General features: G+C 56.8%; 2 protein-coding genes across 2 annotated transcripts; one reads left to right on the plus strand and one right to left on the minus strand.

Moving 5' to 3' along the window:
- Positions 1–6,026: 6,026 nt before the first annotated feature.
- On the minus strand, positions 6,027–10,864 carry POSPLADRAFT_1132116 (hypothetical protein; the record flags this gene model as incomplete). Its single annotated transcript, XM_024484175.1, has 6 exons — positions 6,027–6,244; positions 6,314–6,642; positions 6,711–6,986; positions 8,383–8,428; positions 9,964–10,200; positions 10,273–10,864. The coding sequence occupies 6 exons, from the start codon at positions 10,862–10,864 to the stop codon at positions 6,027–6,029; spliced, it is 1,698 nt and encodes a 565-aa protein (XP_024343317.1).
- Positions 10,865–11,951: 1,087 nt separating this feature from the next.
- Positions 11,952–16,841, plus strand: POSPLADRAFT_1064788 (hypothetical protein; the record flags this gene model as incomplete). The annotated part of the gene is made up of 20 exons (XM_024481847.1): positions 11,952–12,057; positions 12,119–12,327; positions 12,401–12,661; positions 12,718–13,017; positions 13,068–13,195; positions 13,252–13,659; positions 13,715–13,910; positions 13,971–14,081; positions 14,135–14,206; positions 14,268–14,453; positions 14,506–14,586; positions 14,639–15,080; positions 15,142–15,299; positions 15,354–15,419; positions 15,479–15,572; positions 15,624–15,739; positions 15,795–16,109; positions 16,161–16,302; positions 16,355–16,587; positions 16,648–16,841. The coding sequence occupies 19 exons, from the start codon at positions 11,952–11,954 to the stop codon at positions 16,405–16,407; spliced, it is 3,444 nt and encodes a 1,147-aa protein (XP_024343318.1). The 3' UTR covers positions 16,408–16,587; positions 16,648–16,841.
- Between the last annotated feature and the right edge of the window lie 11 nt (positions 16,842–16,852).

The raw sequence follows: 16,852 nt of genomic DNA on the forward strand, positions 1-16,852 counted from the left end.
ATCTGACGACCGCGCCTCACAGATCTCTCAACGCTCGCGCTCCCGCCGCCCGCCTTCACGCGAGCGAACGCATGTCAGGCTTGCAATGTCCCCCTCACTCCGAGCTCGTGCAGCCGCGCCTGCGCCCTCCCACAGTCTTCTCCAGTCAGGTCAGTCTGCAGCCCACACCCCACACACGCCCGCATCCGCATCTCCTCAGCACGCATGCCCTTCACCGCGACATCTTCACTGCTCGCTCGCGGTGTATTATTTCTCTCCCGCTGCGTCTCGTCTCATGACGTGCGGCGTCTCACTAGCATCCGGTCATCAGCCGCTCTGTCGCCCGCTCTCCCCGCAAGCTGCAGCGCTGGTTTCTTACGCGCGAAGCCACTCATCACGCGCACACCGCACCCGCACGCTACGGACGTTCGCACATCCCACTCTCTTCCGGTCAATAAATCATGTGAGCACACCGCGCACAGTACAATGTCCACGCCTACAAACTAATAACAGTCAGATAGCGGGCATACTCATACAAATACATACCGCAGCCAGACTCCAGCTGACCCACCAACACAGACACGAGTCGACGCCAACAAACTAACGACTGAAACACAATGTCCTCCATTCCTCTCAGTGGCCCTCTTTATATCCTCCCCGCAGTCCCCCCTTCCCACGTTTTGTTCCGGTTGCGCACCCACGCACGGACGCACACTTCCTCCCCGCATCACGGCGCCCCGCTGACCACGCAACGCAGCCGGTCGCGTAGCCATTGTGCCTCCCGCAACACGCGAGCTCCGCGCACGCACATCTCCGCCGGGGCTTCCCGTGCGTCGCGCCCGCGTCTTCCCTGCCCTCGCACACCAGCGCCGTACCCCAGCGCGGCGAACCCGCCGACGGCAGAACGCGTGCGTTTCGCACGCGCGTGACGCGGACACCCCCTGGCAACGCATGCGCAGGGCCGGGGGCGCTCCCGGGAGAAAGATTCTCGATTCTCGATTTTCGGTGCCCAACACGGTGTCCGCGCGTCTGCCGCTGGACACCGCAACCGCGCGTCGCCCGCACGCGCGATGACCGCTGGCCCGGGCTCTGCGTGTCCGGACGTCCACGCACGGCCCCGGGAGGCGGGGGCGCCACAGCAGTGCTCCTTTGCACGCATCCCCGGTCGCGAGACTACGGCACGGCGCAGTGTGCACGGTAGAGGACGCGCTTTTGCACGTCGCGCGGGCGCGGTGTGAGGCTTGCGTCGCCGCGGCGTCTTCCACCATCGGACCAGACCAGACGTGCACCCGCGCACGGAGACCCGCGGACGGACGCACCGCATAGATCTAGCGGCCGCAACGCCCCCGCATCGTCCGCCACCCTTATTGCTTCGGTAGCGTCGCACGCAGCGTCCCCGCACCATCAATGCCGTACCCGCGCATTTTCATATTCGCGCTGTTCGCGTGCCTGCCACCATGGTTCACGTCACCCCGCGCTGCGTGATCGGCGTCTTGGCTTTTCACGTATGCGCCCGACATGCCGTCCCTCCTTGCGACGCACGCCGACCTGCCGTCGTCTCGCCATGTCCTCTCGCGAGCTCGCTCTTCCCGCGCTCTAGCGAGCTAGCCACTGCTACGGCTCGCGCCTCCGCTGCAGTCTGAGGGCGGGGAATGTGCATCGCATCGGGTGCCAGAGCAACGCGCGGGATGCCCCGGCGCTCAGATCCAGTGCGGACGTTGCGTCCCCGGTCAGACACCATCAGTCGGGAAAATAAGGCAAGAGACGGAATATGGCAACGGCGACAAAAGCAACACCGCGCGGCACGCACAACACGCGCGCAGCCGACACTCTGGCATCTAGACGACTGCCCCCGCATTCAGAGCGGCGACGAGGGTGCATTGTCGGCAGCCGTCGAATTACCACACCATGCCTGCAGCAGACGCCGCAGGGAATTGCAGAGGCAACAATGCCTGCACTGTCAAACTACGCCGGTCACACATCCTAGCGGCAGCAGGGTCTAGTCCGTGCGCGCTGCCTTTAGTCATCCTGCTGCGATGCGCGCCCTCGTCGCCGCAATAACAGCGGGAGGACGCAGTCACGGTCCTCTCTCTCGCACGCGCTCAATGTTTGGCCGCCATCTCCCTGTGCATTTTTGACTATCGGTAGCCATGACCACATCCCGTCGTCGTCCCTTGTGCGTTCGTCTATGCCCCATGCCGTCAGCTAGAGGTGCGAACGCTCGCACTATATCATTATTTTTATTGGTCCGCGGGCCTGTCGTCCATCATCTCGCGTCGTTGCTGTAGTCGCGCACGTGTGTACATATTCATATTTCCTTCCATCAAGATATCGCGCTCATTCACCCTGAGCTCGTGTAGTCACTGCATCACCTGCAGGTCCTGGGCTTCTCAGGCTAAGACACGGTTCCGGTGCGATAGCGGAGGCTGCTGTCGAGATGCGCAATGAGTGCCGGTGAGTCCCCTGGTCGAGATGCGCGCGACTGCTGTGTTGCGAACCCACGCACGGACACTCCGTTTCCTGCATCATGGCAACCCGGGTCCGCCGCATACATAATGCAACTGCTCGTGTAGCATCCTGCAACAACCGAGCTACGCGCATCTCCACCGGGGCGCTCGCACGGGCTTCTCGTGTGTCGCCACGGCATCTGCCACCCTCGGACCAGACGTGCATCCTTGCACAGAGAACCCGCCAACGGCAGGATGCACGCGCACGCCCGTGTCTGTGTTCTGCGTCCTGTCCGGTCCTATCGTGTAATCCGTATGTGCCGCGCGGGCAGTCAACCATATGACTACCCACTCACAGGACAGCGCGCGTGCTAGCATCGCATCCGGGGTGATCTTCAACGCGCAGGGCGAGCTTCATGTGTCCGCCACCGGGATGCCATGCCCGCGTGTAGCCAGTGCGCAAACACTGCCAGAAGTGTCAGAACACGATCTTGCCCCTTGGCCCGGTCACTGCACGTATGGCCTTGTCCCGCGCGAGGCTACAGCATGACGCAATTTGCTCAGCGGGACGCACTCTGCATGCCGCAATATTTGCGCTGTCTGCCCCGCGGTGGGCAGCCTCATCTTCAATCTCTGCGATCCCGGTCAACACGGGTGTGCGCGCTCCACCAAAAGGCTCCGAAATGGGCATCAATTCTGTGTCGCATCTTCCAGAAAATCACAGGCTGTCACAATCGTGAGATGATCGGGATTACATACTTCCCATGTGAATTTCTTACCCCTGGCTATTGTCTGGCCGAGGCCGTGATACGTGTTATGTGTATATATACACTGTGTGATTTATTTCCGGCGACCTTCCTGCTACTTTCCTCGCTATGACCTTCCATTCTGCTTTTACTGAGGTGTCATTATGTTTTATTTCTTTCTTATTCCTCCGGTCACCAGCCTCCAAGTAAGTGAAAACCCGTTATCATCTTTTTTTACCAATAGGACCTCACCAGCCTGCGCTCTCCACCTGAGCAGTGTTTGAAGCTCCACAGCCCGGTCAGCATCTGCATCATCAATGCGCGCACGCTCTCGCAGCGTGATCGATCAGTGCTCATCCCGATTAGGGCAATACCAACGCGGGCCTGTTCAACGTGAGTGGGTGCGGGTATCCGGGAGGTGAACTTCAAGATCGCTGTCGATGGAAGTGCGGGGATGGTCAACGGAACAAGGTGCGAGGGCCCAACATTTGCAGATGTGATTGCGCTCTCGAATGACTAGATATGCACAGGGTGTGGACAGCTGACCGGGCCCGGTCAGGATTGTTGGCCGTCACTGCACCTCACTGCAGAGCTTGGCGACTGTCAGGTGCATCGTACGCGCTCCCGCCGATGACTACTGTGCGCTGACAGTTGACCGGGCTCGATCAGCATTGTCAGTGTGCTCTTGCTCGCCGTGCGCCCATGCGTCCCAAACAGCACCAAGATCTGCAAGTCCGGTGGCAGCCACACGAGCAACACCTGCTTCGCCGCGCGCGTCTTGTTCCCCTCCTCTGCCTGCTCCCTGCGGCTCGGGCGCGGTATAGAACCTCTTGTGTGTCCCGTGGACCACTGACGTCGACGCCTCGCTCTCCGTGGACGGCTGCGCCACCATCGGGCTCGCTTGTGCCCGCCCCGACGCATCCGGAAACGAGAATGCGCACTGAACGGCTGTGTCCAGAGGCAATGTCCCGGGCGACTCGAACGTGTGCGTCGTCTGCGATATGCTCAGCAGGGAGGATGACAGCGGCTGGTCAATGGCGTCCAGTGTCAGTGATGGCGGTGCATCTGACATGCGGCACGGCGATCTGGCTTGAAGTTTGTCCGTCGCAGCACCCATCGCAATCTTCTTCGTCCACACCCAATCTGGTCCTTCTGCGCGCAGGTCGTCCGAGAGCACGTCGCGGTAGCACACAAGCATTTCGAGGTCAAGGGGCCCGGTCAGTGTCGTTAGCCGCGGCGGCGGTGCTCGATGTGTCTGCCCGTGCGTTGGCGGTGCGCCCTCGCCATTTCCACTGGCGGTCGTCTTATCATGCGCACGGCGCGTTGACAACTAACCGTGCCCGGGGAGTGTCACTGGCCGTCACGGCGGCCTGCCGCAGCGCTCAGTGCGTATATGGTGCGTGAGTGGTGGGCTGTCTCGCTGTCCACGGCAGTGTTCGTTTCTGGATGTGCATGGGGTGTCCACGGCTGACCGGGTCTAGTCAGCGTGAGTCGTCAGCGCGCAGCATCTGCGGACATTCAGGTGCATTGTGTGCGCTCTCACTGCTTCCGCGGATGGTCGCCGCGCGTCGCCAGCTGACCAGGCCCAGTCAGCGTCGCTGGCCATCACGGCGTCCCGCTGCAGCGCTCGGTATGTATGTGGCGCATCAGCGGCGGGCTGTCCCAGACAGTGGCCGTCTCTGGACGTGCGCGGAGTGTCTACGGCTGACCGGGTCTGGTCAGCGTGAGCTGTTGTCAGCGCGCGCGATCTTCAGACGTTCGGATTCGTCGTGTGAGCTCCCGCTGATCGCTGTGCGCTGCCAGCTGACCGGGCCCGGTCAGCGTCGCTGGCCATCATGGCGGCCCGCCGCAGCGCTCGGTACGTATATGGCATGCGAGCGGCGGGCTGTCTGGACGTCCCCGGCGGTGGCCATCTCTGGACATGCGCGGGGTGTCTACGGCTGACCGGGTCTGGTCAGCGTGCGCGGTGTTCAGACGGTCGGATGCGTCGTGTGCGCTCCCGCTGATCGCTGTGGGCTGCCAGCTGACCGGGTCCGGTCAGTGTCGCTGGCCGTCACGGCGCGCCGCTGCTACCGCGCTCGGTGCGTATATGGCGCATGAGCGACGGGCTGTCTGGACGCCCCCGGTAGTGACCACTTCTGGACGCGCGCGGGGTATTCACGACTGACCGGGTTTGGCCAGTATTGGTTGTCGCCGGCGTGCGCGCGGGGCAGCTGGCTGACATGCTCGCACGCGGGTGGACTGTCGCTTTGACATCCCGGGTAACGTGTCGGTCTGTCCAGGAGACATTGAAGCACAGCGGGGACTGCGGGAGGTGGCGGCGGCGGCTTGGACGAAGGGCGCGGCGGGCGCGACACGCAGGGCGCGGGATGTGTCCTGTCAGGAGCACTGGAATGAGCGCGGGGAGTGAGTCTGTCAGTAGGCTGTAGTAGACTATAAAATATATTTGCTTGTGGTGACTGTGTACACTCTGCGCTCTACTGCGCTCTATTGCTATGCGCTCTACTGCCTTGCCCTCTAATTCCCTTTACCGCCCTCGATTGCCTTGCCCCCTACTCTCCTCTGTTGCCCTGCTGCCTACTCTGCTCTATTGCCGTGCCCTCTATTGCCCTCTATTGCCGTGCCCCCTACTCTGCTCTATTGCCGTGCACTTGGCCTATCTCTCGATTTTCACTCGGTCAGTTCTCGCACGCTCGTGATCCAGGACGCGCGCGCGCTAGCTCCTACCAGTCGCCCGCCTGCGACGCCAATGACGGCGAAGACCCGAAGATGATACGCTGGAACCCAAATGCCTCGACGACAGGGCTGACTGCTCGCGCAGGCTCAGCTCTGGAAGACCGGAATATCAAAAGTGTTACGCACTGTACATCTTGAGCCTGCGCTTCCACTCGTTGCGCTCCTTCTGCGACGCGGACGGGACGGGCGCACCCCACGCAGGAGGGAGCAGGTTCACCCACACGTTCCCGAACAGCGACAGTGCTGCCGCGTGTGACTGGTAGTTGCGATACGACGGGTGCGTCAGCAGCTTCACGATCGGCAGAGCAAGGTCGTCCGGAGGCGGCAGGATATTCGCTAGGGACGCCATAAGCGGATGTAGGGACACCATAAGCGGATGTCAGCACAGAACACGCGAATACGTACACACGACAATCTTTCCATGGAGCTCCTTGACGTCCTTGGAGATGGTCATGCTCGTCAGCATCTCTTCCAGTGCGTCCCAGCCGCCCTCGACCTCTCGTATATCACATTGGACATCTATGTGGACAGTGTGTCCAGTCTTCAGCGCCCATTGCAGTGCCTCCCGGACCCGCGGCTCGTTCTTCGTGAAGATGGCAGAGGGGACGAGCGCAGGCGTCGAGCTGCCAGGCGACTCGAGGTAGGCGGGGGGCGTGAACGTCGCCTCGCCCTCCGCGGGAATGACGGGCACAAGCACAGCTACGACAGGGACATCGAGTGATCCTGATCGAATACTACGGGCAGATGATCAGGACGGCACGAACAAGTTGATCGGCGGGTATAGGCATCGAGGACGACGTACTTTGCCAGGATCTTCTCGACTTCAGCCGGCTCCTTTTGGGGGAGAGCCAGCACGACGCCCTTGGTCTTGCGGCGCAGGGTCTCGCCCGCTTGCGCCTTCCACTCGCTCAAGTCGCCATCCGGGGCGATCACGTACGCGTCGACAAGCTCTTCTGGCTGCAGTGTGCTTGGGCTGGGGGGCAGCGGGAACGCCTCGGACGATCCAGTGTTGGGTGGGGTAAATGCGGAGAGCGGCAGACGAGGCAGTGCCTTTGCGCCCTTGCGACGTGCGCCGACGCTGGGCGAGAGAGGTGTTGGCGGGATAGCGGAGGCCATTGTTGTTGTCAGCCAGTAGTTGGATGGTTGCGCGTCGAGAAAGGGCGGTGAAGGAGGGGAGATGATTGCAGCGGTGCTCTTATACTTAGCAGATGGACAGTGACAAGATCAGATCTCCGCATCATCTATGGTCATACCGGGGTCCTCCAGGGTCCTCTCTTGGTCTACACCACGAGGATGTCTGCGCCAGGTTACCTTGGGGTCGGGGCTTCTGCCAGAAATATACGCATCTTGGCAGTATCATGGGGGTAACATATTTCCAAGGTAGCAGATGCGGCGCAGACTGTCGAACAACTCAGATGCAGAAACTGCCCAAGCGGACAAAACACTGAGTCACTGAGGCGATATTCAGCTCTTCGTTGAGGAGCAATCTGGGAGTGACAAGACGAGGAAAGATGGGAGGTGTTCTCGATATGCGACGTGCGGTCGTGTACATGCCGCTGCCGTAAGATGTGAAAAGAATTGATTGCCATGACGGCATGTTATGCTCCTGCCCCTATGCTGACATAAAATGAACCATGATAAGTGAAAGATTTATACTGTATTGCTAAAGCTGCTCACGAGCAGAGCCTCCAAACTGAGGACTACTTGAGGGCTACTAGTCAATACCATTTTGGGAAAGTACACGTCCCTTTTGGGTGATTAGGACCCCGGGACTGCCATCACGGTTTCTGGTTGTGCTCCGACTCTCTCTCTCTGAACGGCAATAACAGAGCGTTATTGAAATCCATCATCTATGCTCTAAGCCGCGTTGCGACATACCGTGTCATCAGCCATCTTACCATGATCACGAATCAAAGTCTGTTACACAGCTCAGTACTGCTTAATTGGAGGCGCGTCCGGCGTTTCCTGTCGCTCTTACAGGACGTTTTGACGGCTCTGACATTGATACTTGGTGCGGACTAGGTTGTCTTGACCGACATCGCCGTGCGAATGAACAACTGTCGTGCGATCGCCTTTCTGACAGGCACCGAGCTCATACTCGTCGTTCTGAAGAGAGCGCAATCCTACTTCGTGTGAGTGACGGAATCTATTGCTCTTAAGCGCTGCAGCCCTCGAGTGGGACCCACTCGAACCTCTCTTGCTCTGGGTCGTCATGCAGGCATATAGCTTGCATCAGTCGAAGGCTCGAGGCTGATGGTAACTCCCACGACGACTGGTTTCCACTCGTAATGTTGACTTGGGTGAATCTAATCTGGATCCGCTCCCATTACTCTGCGCTTCGGGCAACCTTGAAAGTCTCGAACAGTGTCGGACATTGACATCTCCTTGGAGCCCGGTCACAGCGCTCGGCATGTCTCAAGTTAATTTGAGCTCCTGAGGAATTGTCTCGTAACCAGACGCCAAAGGACTGCAACTTGCGCCGCATACCTCCCAAAAGCGCTACCTTCATCGGGCTAGCTCCTCGGTCCCACCTCTCGGACTAAGCACTGCCCACAGGCGTCAGTCCAGGAATTCACCACCACCTTGCCGGCAGTCATACACACATGGCTAGCACCCCAACTCATTTACGAAATGCAGTTCACTTGCATGATTCAGATGTTCGATAGCACCTCCTGAGCAGTGTGCGACGAAAAGCAGAACTTGGATCCCGACCGGACCTGCTGAACCCGTTCGGCAGGTTCGGTCCACGTTCAGGTTCGGTCCGACGCCATCATCAGATGTTCAGGTTCAGGTTCAGAGCCTAGGGGGCCGAACCTGGACCGTACCCGAATCCTGCATCATGAAACCATGCTTATCAACCATCTCAATTGCTTCTCGTTGCATCTGGGCTCCAAGGCTTCAATCCCCTTGAAGTCCCACACGTTGAATGTGCTCAACTTAATGATGGTCGTCGACATCTCCGCGAGCCGATGGCAAGACGTTCATCATCACTGTGCTTCGATGATACTTCTCCACAGTAACGACTTGGCGAATTGGCAACATGCGCCCCTATGAAGAGTGCAACAAGTATTGAATAGTATCACCTCCCAAAAGTCTTTCCTGTAGTCAACTGTAGTTCAGTGAAGGCAGGTCACTCAAGGTTGGTCCAAGGTGGGGTATGATCACGGCGGGGCGCAGAAGCCACACGATAACTTGACCGAGTGAAAGGTGAGCGCGTCAACGTATCTTCGTCTCTGCTCGAGGATATAGATTGACAAGCCCGGCCCAATGTGAAGATAATATATCACGATTAACCTCCCGGATGGCCATGATTGTCATTAGTTGGATCGGAACGAGAAGCCAGACGATCGCACAACCATAGTAGTTCTACAGTGGCCAATAATACTTCCGACATTGTAAGACTCAATCTCGCTAACCTACGCCAATTGTAGATACAATATTGATCTATACTCAGGATCAGCGTTTGAGTCACCCACCACCTCGGAGGACATCAACTGAATAGAATCAGGGTACGTCCTGTCGAATCCTGCGCTCACAACTGGGCTACACGCCGCCGGCAAACTTCACAAGACCGCGATACATATATAATTCAGAGCATTGCGAGAGCAGTTGCGATACATTTTACACGACGACAGCGATATCTATGGAGTGTCAGCGTCGGATCGGTACACGGAAATACATACAGTAACACGTTCAATGCACTTTCTACAGATAAATTGCTGATGGAGCCATAGCATTAAGCGTATATGCGAGGTGGAGCAGGAGGTCCTGCAGATGAGGAGCTGGGCATGAAAGTAACATTCGGTTCCTGCGCGCTATTCATCCGACGATGGAGCCAGACAGGCACAGGTGCGGGGGAAGGCCCGCGCGGAGGCTGAGGCGATGGGTCTCGGATGGGCTCAGGGGATGGCACACGCATATGCTCGACGGCCGGAGGGGGAACTATCGGGAGAGGCGAGGGCTCTCTCAGCTGGCTCGTGGCCTCCACCCAGCGCTGTGTACGGTCATCATCCTGCCGAGACAGTCAGCTTCGGAAACGCGAAATGGAAAGGGACGCACTGTAGTCGTGGTGACCGTGAGCACACTCTGGCGACGCTCTTCCGAATCCATGAACTTGTCGAACGCTTCGATCGCATGCACACGTTCTTCTCTCCGGCCCTGCTTAAGACCGTCTGCATACCCTTCAGACCACCCAACTTTTCGCCCTTCCTCGAACCCGACCAACCGGCCGGCATTGTAACCCTCCGTGCGACCTGAAGCATAGCCCTCAGAGCGGCCAGTCTCGAAGCCTTCTGCATGTCCATTTTCGTAGCCCTCCGCACGGCCATCCTCAAAGCCATCCTCTCGCCCGTCATTATACTTACGCCGCATCTCTAGCATACGGCCCTCCTCTCGCCCCTCCTCCCTCGCTTGATGCTCGCGCAGCGCCTGCTGTGCTTTACGCGCGAGATCGCGCGAATCGGCTGCATTCTGCTCTGCTTCCTTCCGCATGCGCTCGAGTCGTTGCATGTCAGCTTCCACCCGCCGCAGCTCGCGTTCCGACGCCTCGGCGAGAAGCTGAAACCTCTTTGTCTCCTCGCGGACGCGTGCTGTCTCCAGCTCAGCCTGATGCCGGCCGTTTTCCGCAGTCGCGATGCGCAGGGCGACTTCCCGCGAGTGGCCCTCTGCCGTCCGCGCCCGCAGCTCCGCCTGGTCTGCGCGCCGCATCTCGTAGTCGAGCCGCTCGCCTGTATTGCGCAAGACTGCCTTCAAATGGTGTGCCTGGCGTTCCTCCTCGGCGAGGACGAGCGTCAGGATGCTAGATGTATCCGACGTATCTTTCGTCTTCCGCCTTGGCTCCTTCGCGGGGTAGTCTCGTTCGCGACTGTGTTCGTGCTCGCGCTCGCGTTCCCGGTCCCGCTCTCGGTCCCTATGTGAGGAGCTTGTAGAGCCGCGGCGGGTCTTCTTATGTCCCATGAGCGCAGTCAGCACGGCGGGGTCACGGAGGAACTCGCCCAGGGGGGAAGGCGTCGATGTCGCCTCTCGGAGTTCGTGCATCACGTCGTACCTGCCTGACGCTGGCGTGGCGACCGGCGGTCCGTGGGCTGGTGAGTCCGTGGTGCGAGAAGCGCGATGAAGGTGCTTACTCCGTGTCGGCGGTCGACACCAGCGAGGGAGAGTAAGCCCGGGGGCTCACGAATGGCACCGCAGATGCGGAGTATCCGGTCGCAGGAACTGTCGCAGGGCTCATGGGGGACGCAGGAGAGCAGGATGATGGAGCACCGGGAGGGAGAGGTGGCTTTAACCGTCGCATTAGCGAGGTAGAGACACCGCGGAGCTGGTGCTTTCAACGTGTTCGGCTAGACACATGTCTGGGGCGGTTATGTACGAGAAGGGTGGACAGGCCAGGTGGACGGATCGCGGAGCCGGTAGTGCGTCCGTGCCCGATGAGGTCTCCACAGACCAGACGGGATAGATAAGTTCGAGAGGTCCAGAAGTAATCCAGACAGTAGCAATCCAGACAGAGTTAGATCGTCACGAAACAAGCGGGGCAGAGGCGTTGTGCATCAAGAGGGATAAAGGAAGAGTTCGCATAAACATAGCAGAAGCAGAAGCATACTCATATAAGCAACTCTCTATGCGCTCATGTATGCACTATCTCCTCCAAATCCTGCCACAGGTTCTTCTAGACCAATACGCAACATTTAGAGTCGTATCAGCGGAGCTGCAGTTTGGCCACGAGAACAAAGTAGCTGTCCAGCAGAAATTGGCGTATCATTGGTCCATAGAAAGACAGCTTTAGAGCACAAGCTACAGAAATGTCTTTCGGTCAATTGAGGCCAGCGGTGCGGGTGAAAAGAGAAAAGGAGTCAAGTGAACGGGAGTTAATTGTGGTTAGGCTGAAGTGGTCATTCTCGGTTCCGGAGCTTGGCTTGGACGCCACACCGCCCTAATGTGAGAGAACCCTCTTTCTCGTCGACTCTCATCTGACATTCGCATCTTCACCCAAGTACCCCAAGAATTAGTAGCAACAAACTAGCTCACTGTCCTTCGATATAGTGCGATGGACACGAACCCAAATGGGACAACCACGACAAAAGTCGAGGAACAGGCGCGCCGTCAGAGGCGTGCAGCACTGAAGGAACTGAATCTAAACCAGGCGGGAAAAGGTGTGTTTTGTCCATCATTGAATCGTGCTGGTTGTGCAGACAACGCGTTCGAACCATACAGAATCGACCAAGGCTCTGGAGTCGTCCCTGAAGCGCCATACCGCCCTAATCAAACGGATCCGCCAGTCGTTGGGCGTGGAGAGCCACGACCAAATTATCAAGGATATCGAGACATTGTCTTTGGAGAAGTACGTGGACGAAGTAGCTGGCGCCACATTGGAAGGAATTGCGCGTTGCAAGACCGAGAAGGATGTTTGGAGTGCTGCGGAGGTTCGTCTGCCTTGACTATTGAATGTGATGTCCCTATTGACGGCGATATTATGCGCATATATGCTACGCTCAGATCATTTCTCTCCTGCATCGTCGGTTCCCGAAGTCGTATACGCCAGGTCTTGTGTCCGCTCTGTCTGCGGCGCTAGCCCCGCCCTCGCGTGCTGTCCTGTCTGCTCTTGCCCCAGAGCAGCGCGAGAAAGAGGACAGTGCACGCATCTCGCGTCAACGACCGATACTGCGCGTATGTGCCGAGTTGGCTCTCGTGGGCATCATCAAGGATGCGCCTGGTAGGAGTGGTGGCGAGTGGGTTATGAAGACATTGAAGGATCTGGTGAGTACAACATATTTACTCCCGCATTGTTCCCTCTTACTCAATATTGGATACAGCTATCTAATGACCCCACACTGTCATCTTTGCCTTTACTGTCGACGTTCCTCAAGACCTTCGCCAGGCCTTACCTCGGTCTAGTGCCGCCTGCATCCACCAAGCAGATACCATCCTCCTCGGAACCCGGAACACTTTCCTCGGCAGCTACCACCGAGGCCAATGGGACTGCTGGTGGAGGGTTTCCGCCGATCGGCAAAGAGGAAGATGAGCTCGTGGAGAAAGATATCAGAGACAGATTCAAGAAGATGTGCGAGGGCTACTTCGAGAATGTATCGAAGAAGTTAGTTCAGGAACACAATGTACGTGCAATATGCGGGACATATGCGGGTAGCTCATCAGGCCTCTTCAGCGCTTGCAAGAGCAAGACCGGCGGAATCATGAGGCATATATTCGATCCGGCGAGATCTTTGAGGATAGACAGCAAGCATATGAGAAGATGACGAAGAGTTATGAGAAGTTGATCGCCAGTTGCCAGACGTGAGTTCGGAGTGACCGCCTGATCATCGACGGGACCTCTCATAAGGGTCTTTCAGTTTGTCTGAGCTTCTCTACCTACCAATGCCGACTCTCAAGACCACGACCCAGAAGTCCGAATCCATCCAGATTGGTGTGAATACGGGTTTGAATCTTCCGAGCGGAGAAGCTGAGTCCGTCGCGGGCGGTAAGTGGGAGGACGAGGAAGAGCGACGCTTTTTCGAGGATATACCCGATCTCAAGGACTATGTCCCGCGTAGCGTCCTTGGAGTGGAAGGCGAGAGCGACGAGAATGCTGAGGAGGACAATAAGGAAAAGGAGATCAAGGACAAGGAGAGGGTGAAAGAAGATCTAAAGAAGCTGGAGGAAGAGCTAGCTAGTCTGAAGGTCGATAACGAGGACAAGGCCGGAGAAGCAAGTGCCAACGGGAAGACGCAAGAAGATCAGAAGGACGATGAGGATGACGAGTGAGTTCAAGTTGCGTACGCTTTGCATTCGCTAAATCGGCCATCTCTTCCCCAGTGCGCCCACACCAACCCCCGGCACACCCAGGACTTCACCACCGACCACCCCACAGCTTGCCCCCCAAGGGCCGTCACAACTCCTCACTGCTCTCCTTGCGCGACTTCCTGATGCGACCAATCGCACACTGATTGATCAAGCTGCTGTCGACTTCGCTTTCCTGAACTCGAAAGCTGCAAGAAAGCGACTCGTAAAAGTCAGTCATGCTTGTACTTTCCCTCTCTCATCTGCATTCATTGATGGCCGTGACATGCAGTTCATGAGTCAGGTCCCAAAGGGCCGGACTGACCTACTACCCCATTACTCCAGATTCATCGCCATTCTAAACAAGTACATGCCTGATATTGGCTCAGATGTCGTCGCTGTTGTAAGCATTAGATTCTCTGCGACTATTTTATGAATTCTAACTGGGACAAACAGCTGGACGAGGAATTTCGATACCTACAACGTAAGAAGAAAGTCGTAATTGAGTTCGCTGAAGTCCGATTGAAGGTCAGCTTTGAGATCCATCAGCCTCCAAAGGGGGTCCCATCTGACTGTCACTCCGAATTAGAACATCACGTTTCTGTCCAACCTCACCAAATTCCTTGTCGTCCCTCCTCACCTCATCTTGCATATGTTCAAGGTATGCTTGGACGACTTCTCTGGCACAAACGTCGACAACGTCGCCTTACTGCTGGAAGGATGCGGTCGGTTCCTGCTCAGGAGTGAGGAGACCAGGGAGCCGTTCAGTAAGATGGTGAGTCTCTTCCAATTGTTCTCTGGGTGTAACTCACGTTGTCTGCTTGTAGCTCGAGTTGATGCGTAGGAAGCAAAGTTTGCAGCATTTCGATCAGCGACAGCAGTTGGTGTTGGAGAACGCATACTATCAGGTACATATATCCTGCTAGTCCGGTCTCACCGAAAGCTAAATTAGTTTCTCAGGTCAATCCCCCAGAGCGTCCCGCAAGGGTCGAGAAAGAACGCACCCCCATGGAGTTGTTCATTCGCCATCTGATATATGATGTTTTGACGAAGAAAACGATCGACAAAGTGTTAAAGCTCATCCGCAAATTGGATTGGAACGACGAGACCATCATGCGCATCCTTCACAAGGTGTTCACCAAGCCGTGGAAAGTAAAGTTTGGCAACGTCGCCCTGTTAGCGATGCTCACGTACGATCTGCAACGATATCATCCTGCGTTCGCGATTGCTGTCGTGGATCAGGTACTCGAGGATATCAGGAGGGGGCTGGAGCAGAACGCCTACAGCATAAACCAGCGCCGCGTGGCCACAGTCAAATATCTTGGCGAACTGTATATTTATCGTCTTGTCAGTTCTAGCATCATATTTGACACGCTCTGGACGTTGGTGACTTTCGGACATCGTAAGTCTGTTCTTTACGCGTATACCGACCTAAAGCCCCTGACCTTCGTGAATCCGGATAGCCGAGGGACGACCTCTGCCAGGGCAGCCGTGCTCAATCGACATGCCTGACGATTTCTTCCGCGTTCGTCTCGTCTGCGTCATCCTCGACACGTGCGGTATGTGCTTTGACCGAGGAACACAGCAGAAGAAGCTAGATACCTTCTTGACTTTCTTCCAAGTGCGAGAACTTTGTCTATGCGCACATAGTATGCTGACATAAGGTGATCAATAGCTTTACATTCTGTGCAAAGCACCGCTTCCCATGGATGTAGAGTTCATGCTTTCTGACTCCCTCGAGGTAAGCACGACAAGGCAGGACGTCACGCTATTAGACTATAGATTTACATCGTATGATAGGCTGTTAGGCCTAAGATGTCAACGTTCAAGACGTTTGAGGAGGCTGCAGCGGCCGTGGATGACTTGTTTAATCCAGTCTTCCAAAGTGTCGGAGGTGAGAGCTACGATCGTACATGAGATGTAAACCTCCTGAATAACTTCGCAGTCACGTCAGGCGAGGACAGTGGTGATGAGAGCGGCGACGAGGAAGATCAGGAAGAGGGAAAGAGGGGCGAGGCCGAGGATGAAGATGAAGACGAGCAAGGGCACCCGGAGTCTCCGGTGAGCGTCTCATGAATTCTGGAGTCTGCCCCAATGGCTCACCTTCTTTTCAAAGATCGACGAACGCGCGCCATCGCCAGAGGCCGTGGTGTTCAAGTCCGGGCAAGAGAGTTTTGGGCCTTCTGAAGAGGACGAGGCTGAATTTGCCAAGGAGCTCGCAAAGATGGTTACCGATACCTCTGCTGAGTCTAGGAAAGTTGACAAGAAGACTGCCTTGGCGCTATGGGAGTCGACGGTTCCACCACCCGTTCTACGAAAGAAGCGGAACGATGACACCGAAGATGACGCCGATGCCGCTGCCGGAGCCGGGGCTGGGGAGCACGATGTGATGAATTTTACATTGTTCACCAAGAGAGGAAACAAGCCTCAGGCACGTTCGACGACTACACTGTTGATGCCTCATACTGATGAATTTCCCCAGACGCGCCAAATCGCAATACCTGCTGAATCGGCGCTGGCAGTTCAAACACGTACTGCACAGATGCAAGATAAGGTCGAACAGCAACACCTGAAGAAGCTTGTCCTTGACTATGAACAACGTGAAGAAGCAGAGGAATGGAAAGGTCAGTTCCTGGTTCCCGATCATTCGTTGTGCTCATGCTGATCCGTCTGCAGCTCTCGAGACTCGTAACAGGAACGGCGCGATCAAGATACGCTATGTTGGCTAGTAACGACTGCGCTTTACACCCCTGACTCGCCTCGCCGTGGCTTCTGGTTGGCTGCAACGCTCGACTTCGCCATGGGTCTTCCGTGTGACACCAATCTAGCGCACGGAAACGCTCGCCAGGCGAATGCTATACCATATCTTGCTTGGTGATTGAGTTGGCTCCTTCTTGGCGTGGTGCAATGTTTGTCTGACAAATGCTGCTGTCTGCATGCATGGGTTGTTGATGCTCGTCCCTTAGCAGACGTCGCGACGTGTGCATTCGCTCTTGCGGCTGGCTGGCAAAGCACGTGCGGCAGATGCACAACGCGTCCTGCAGCGGGGTCGTAGCATGGCAATACTGTTCGATGTAGGGTGTTGCGTGAAGGAGGACTAGCAGACTTTAGAACGTTTGACATGTACTACATCAGTTTTTGCCAATGATTGTTTTCTCAGATACGTTAATACTC

This window comes from Postia placenta (genome assembly GCF_002117355.1).
Source record: "Postia placenta MAD-698-R-SB12 unplaced genomic scaffold POSPLAscaffold_2, whole genome shotgun sequence".
Classification (NCBI taxonomy): domain Eukaryota; kingdom Fungi; phylum Basidiomycota; class Agaricomycetes; order Polyporales; family Adustoporiaceae; genus Rhodonia; species Rhodonia placenta.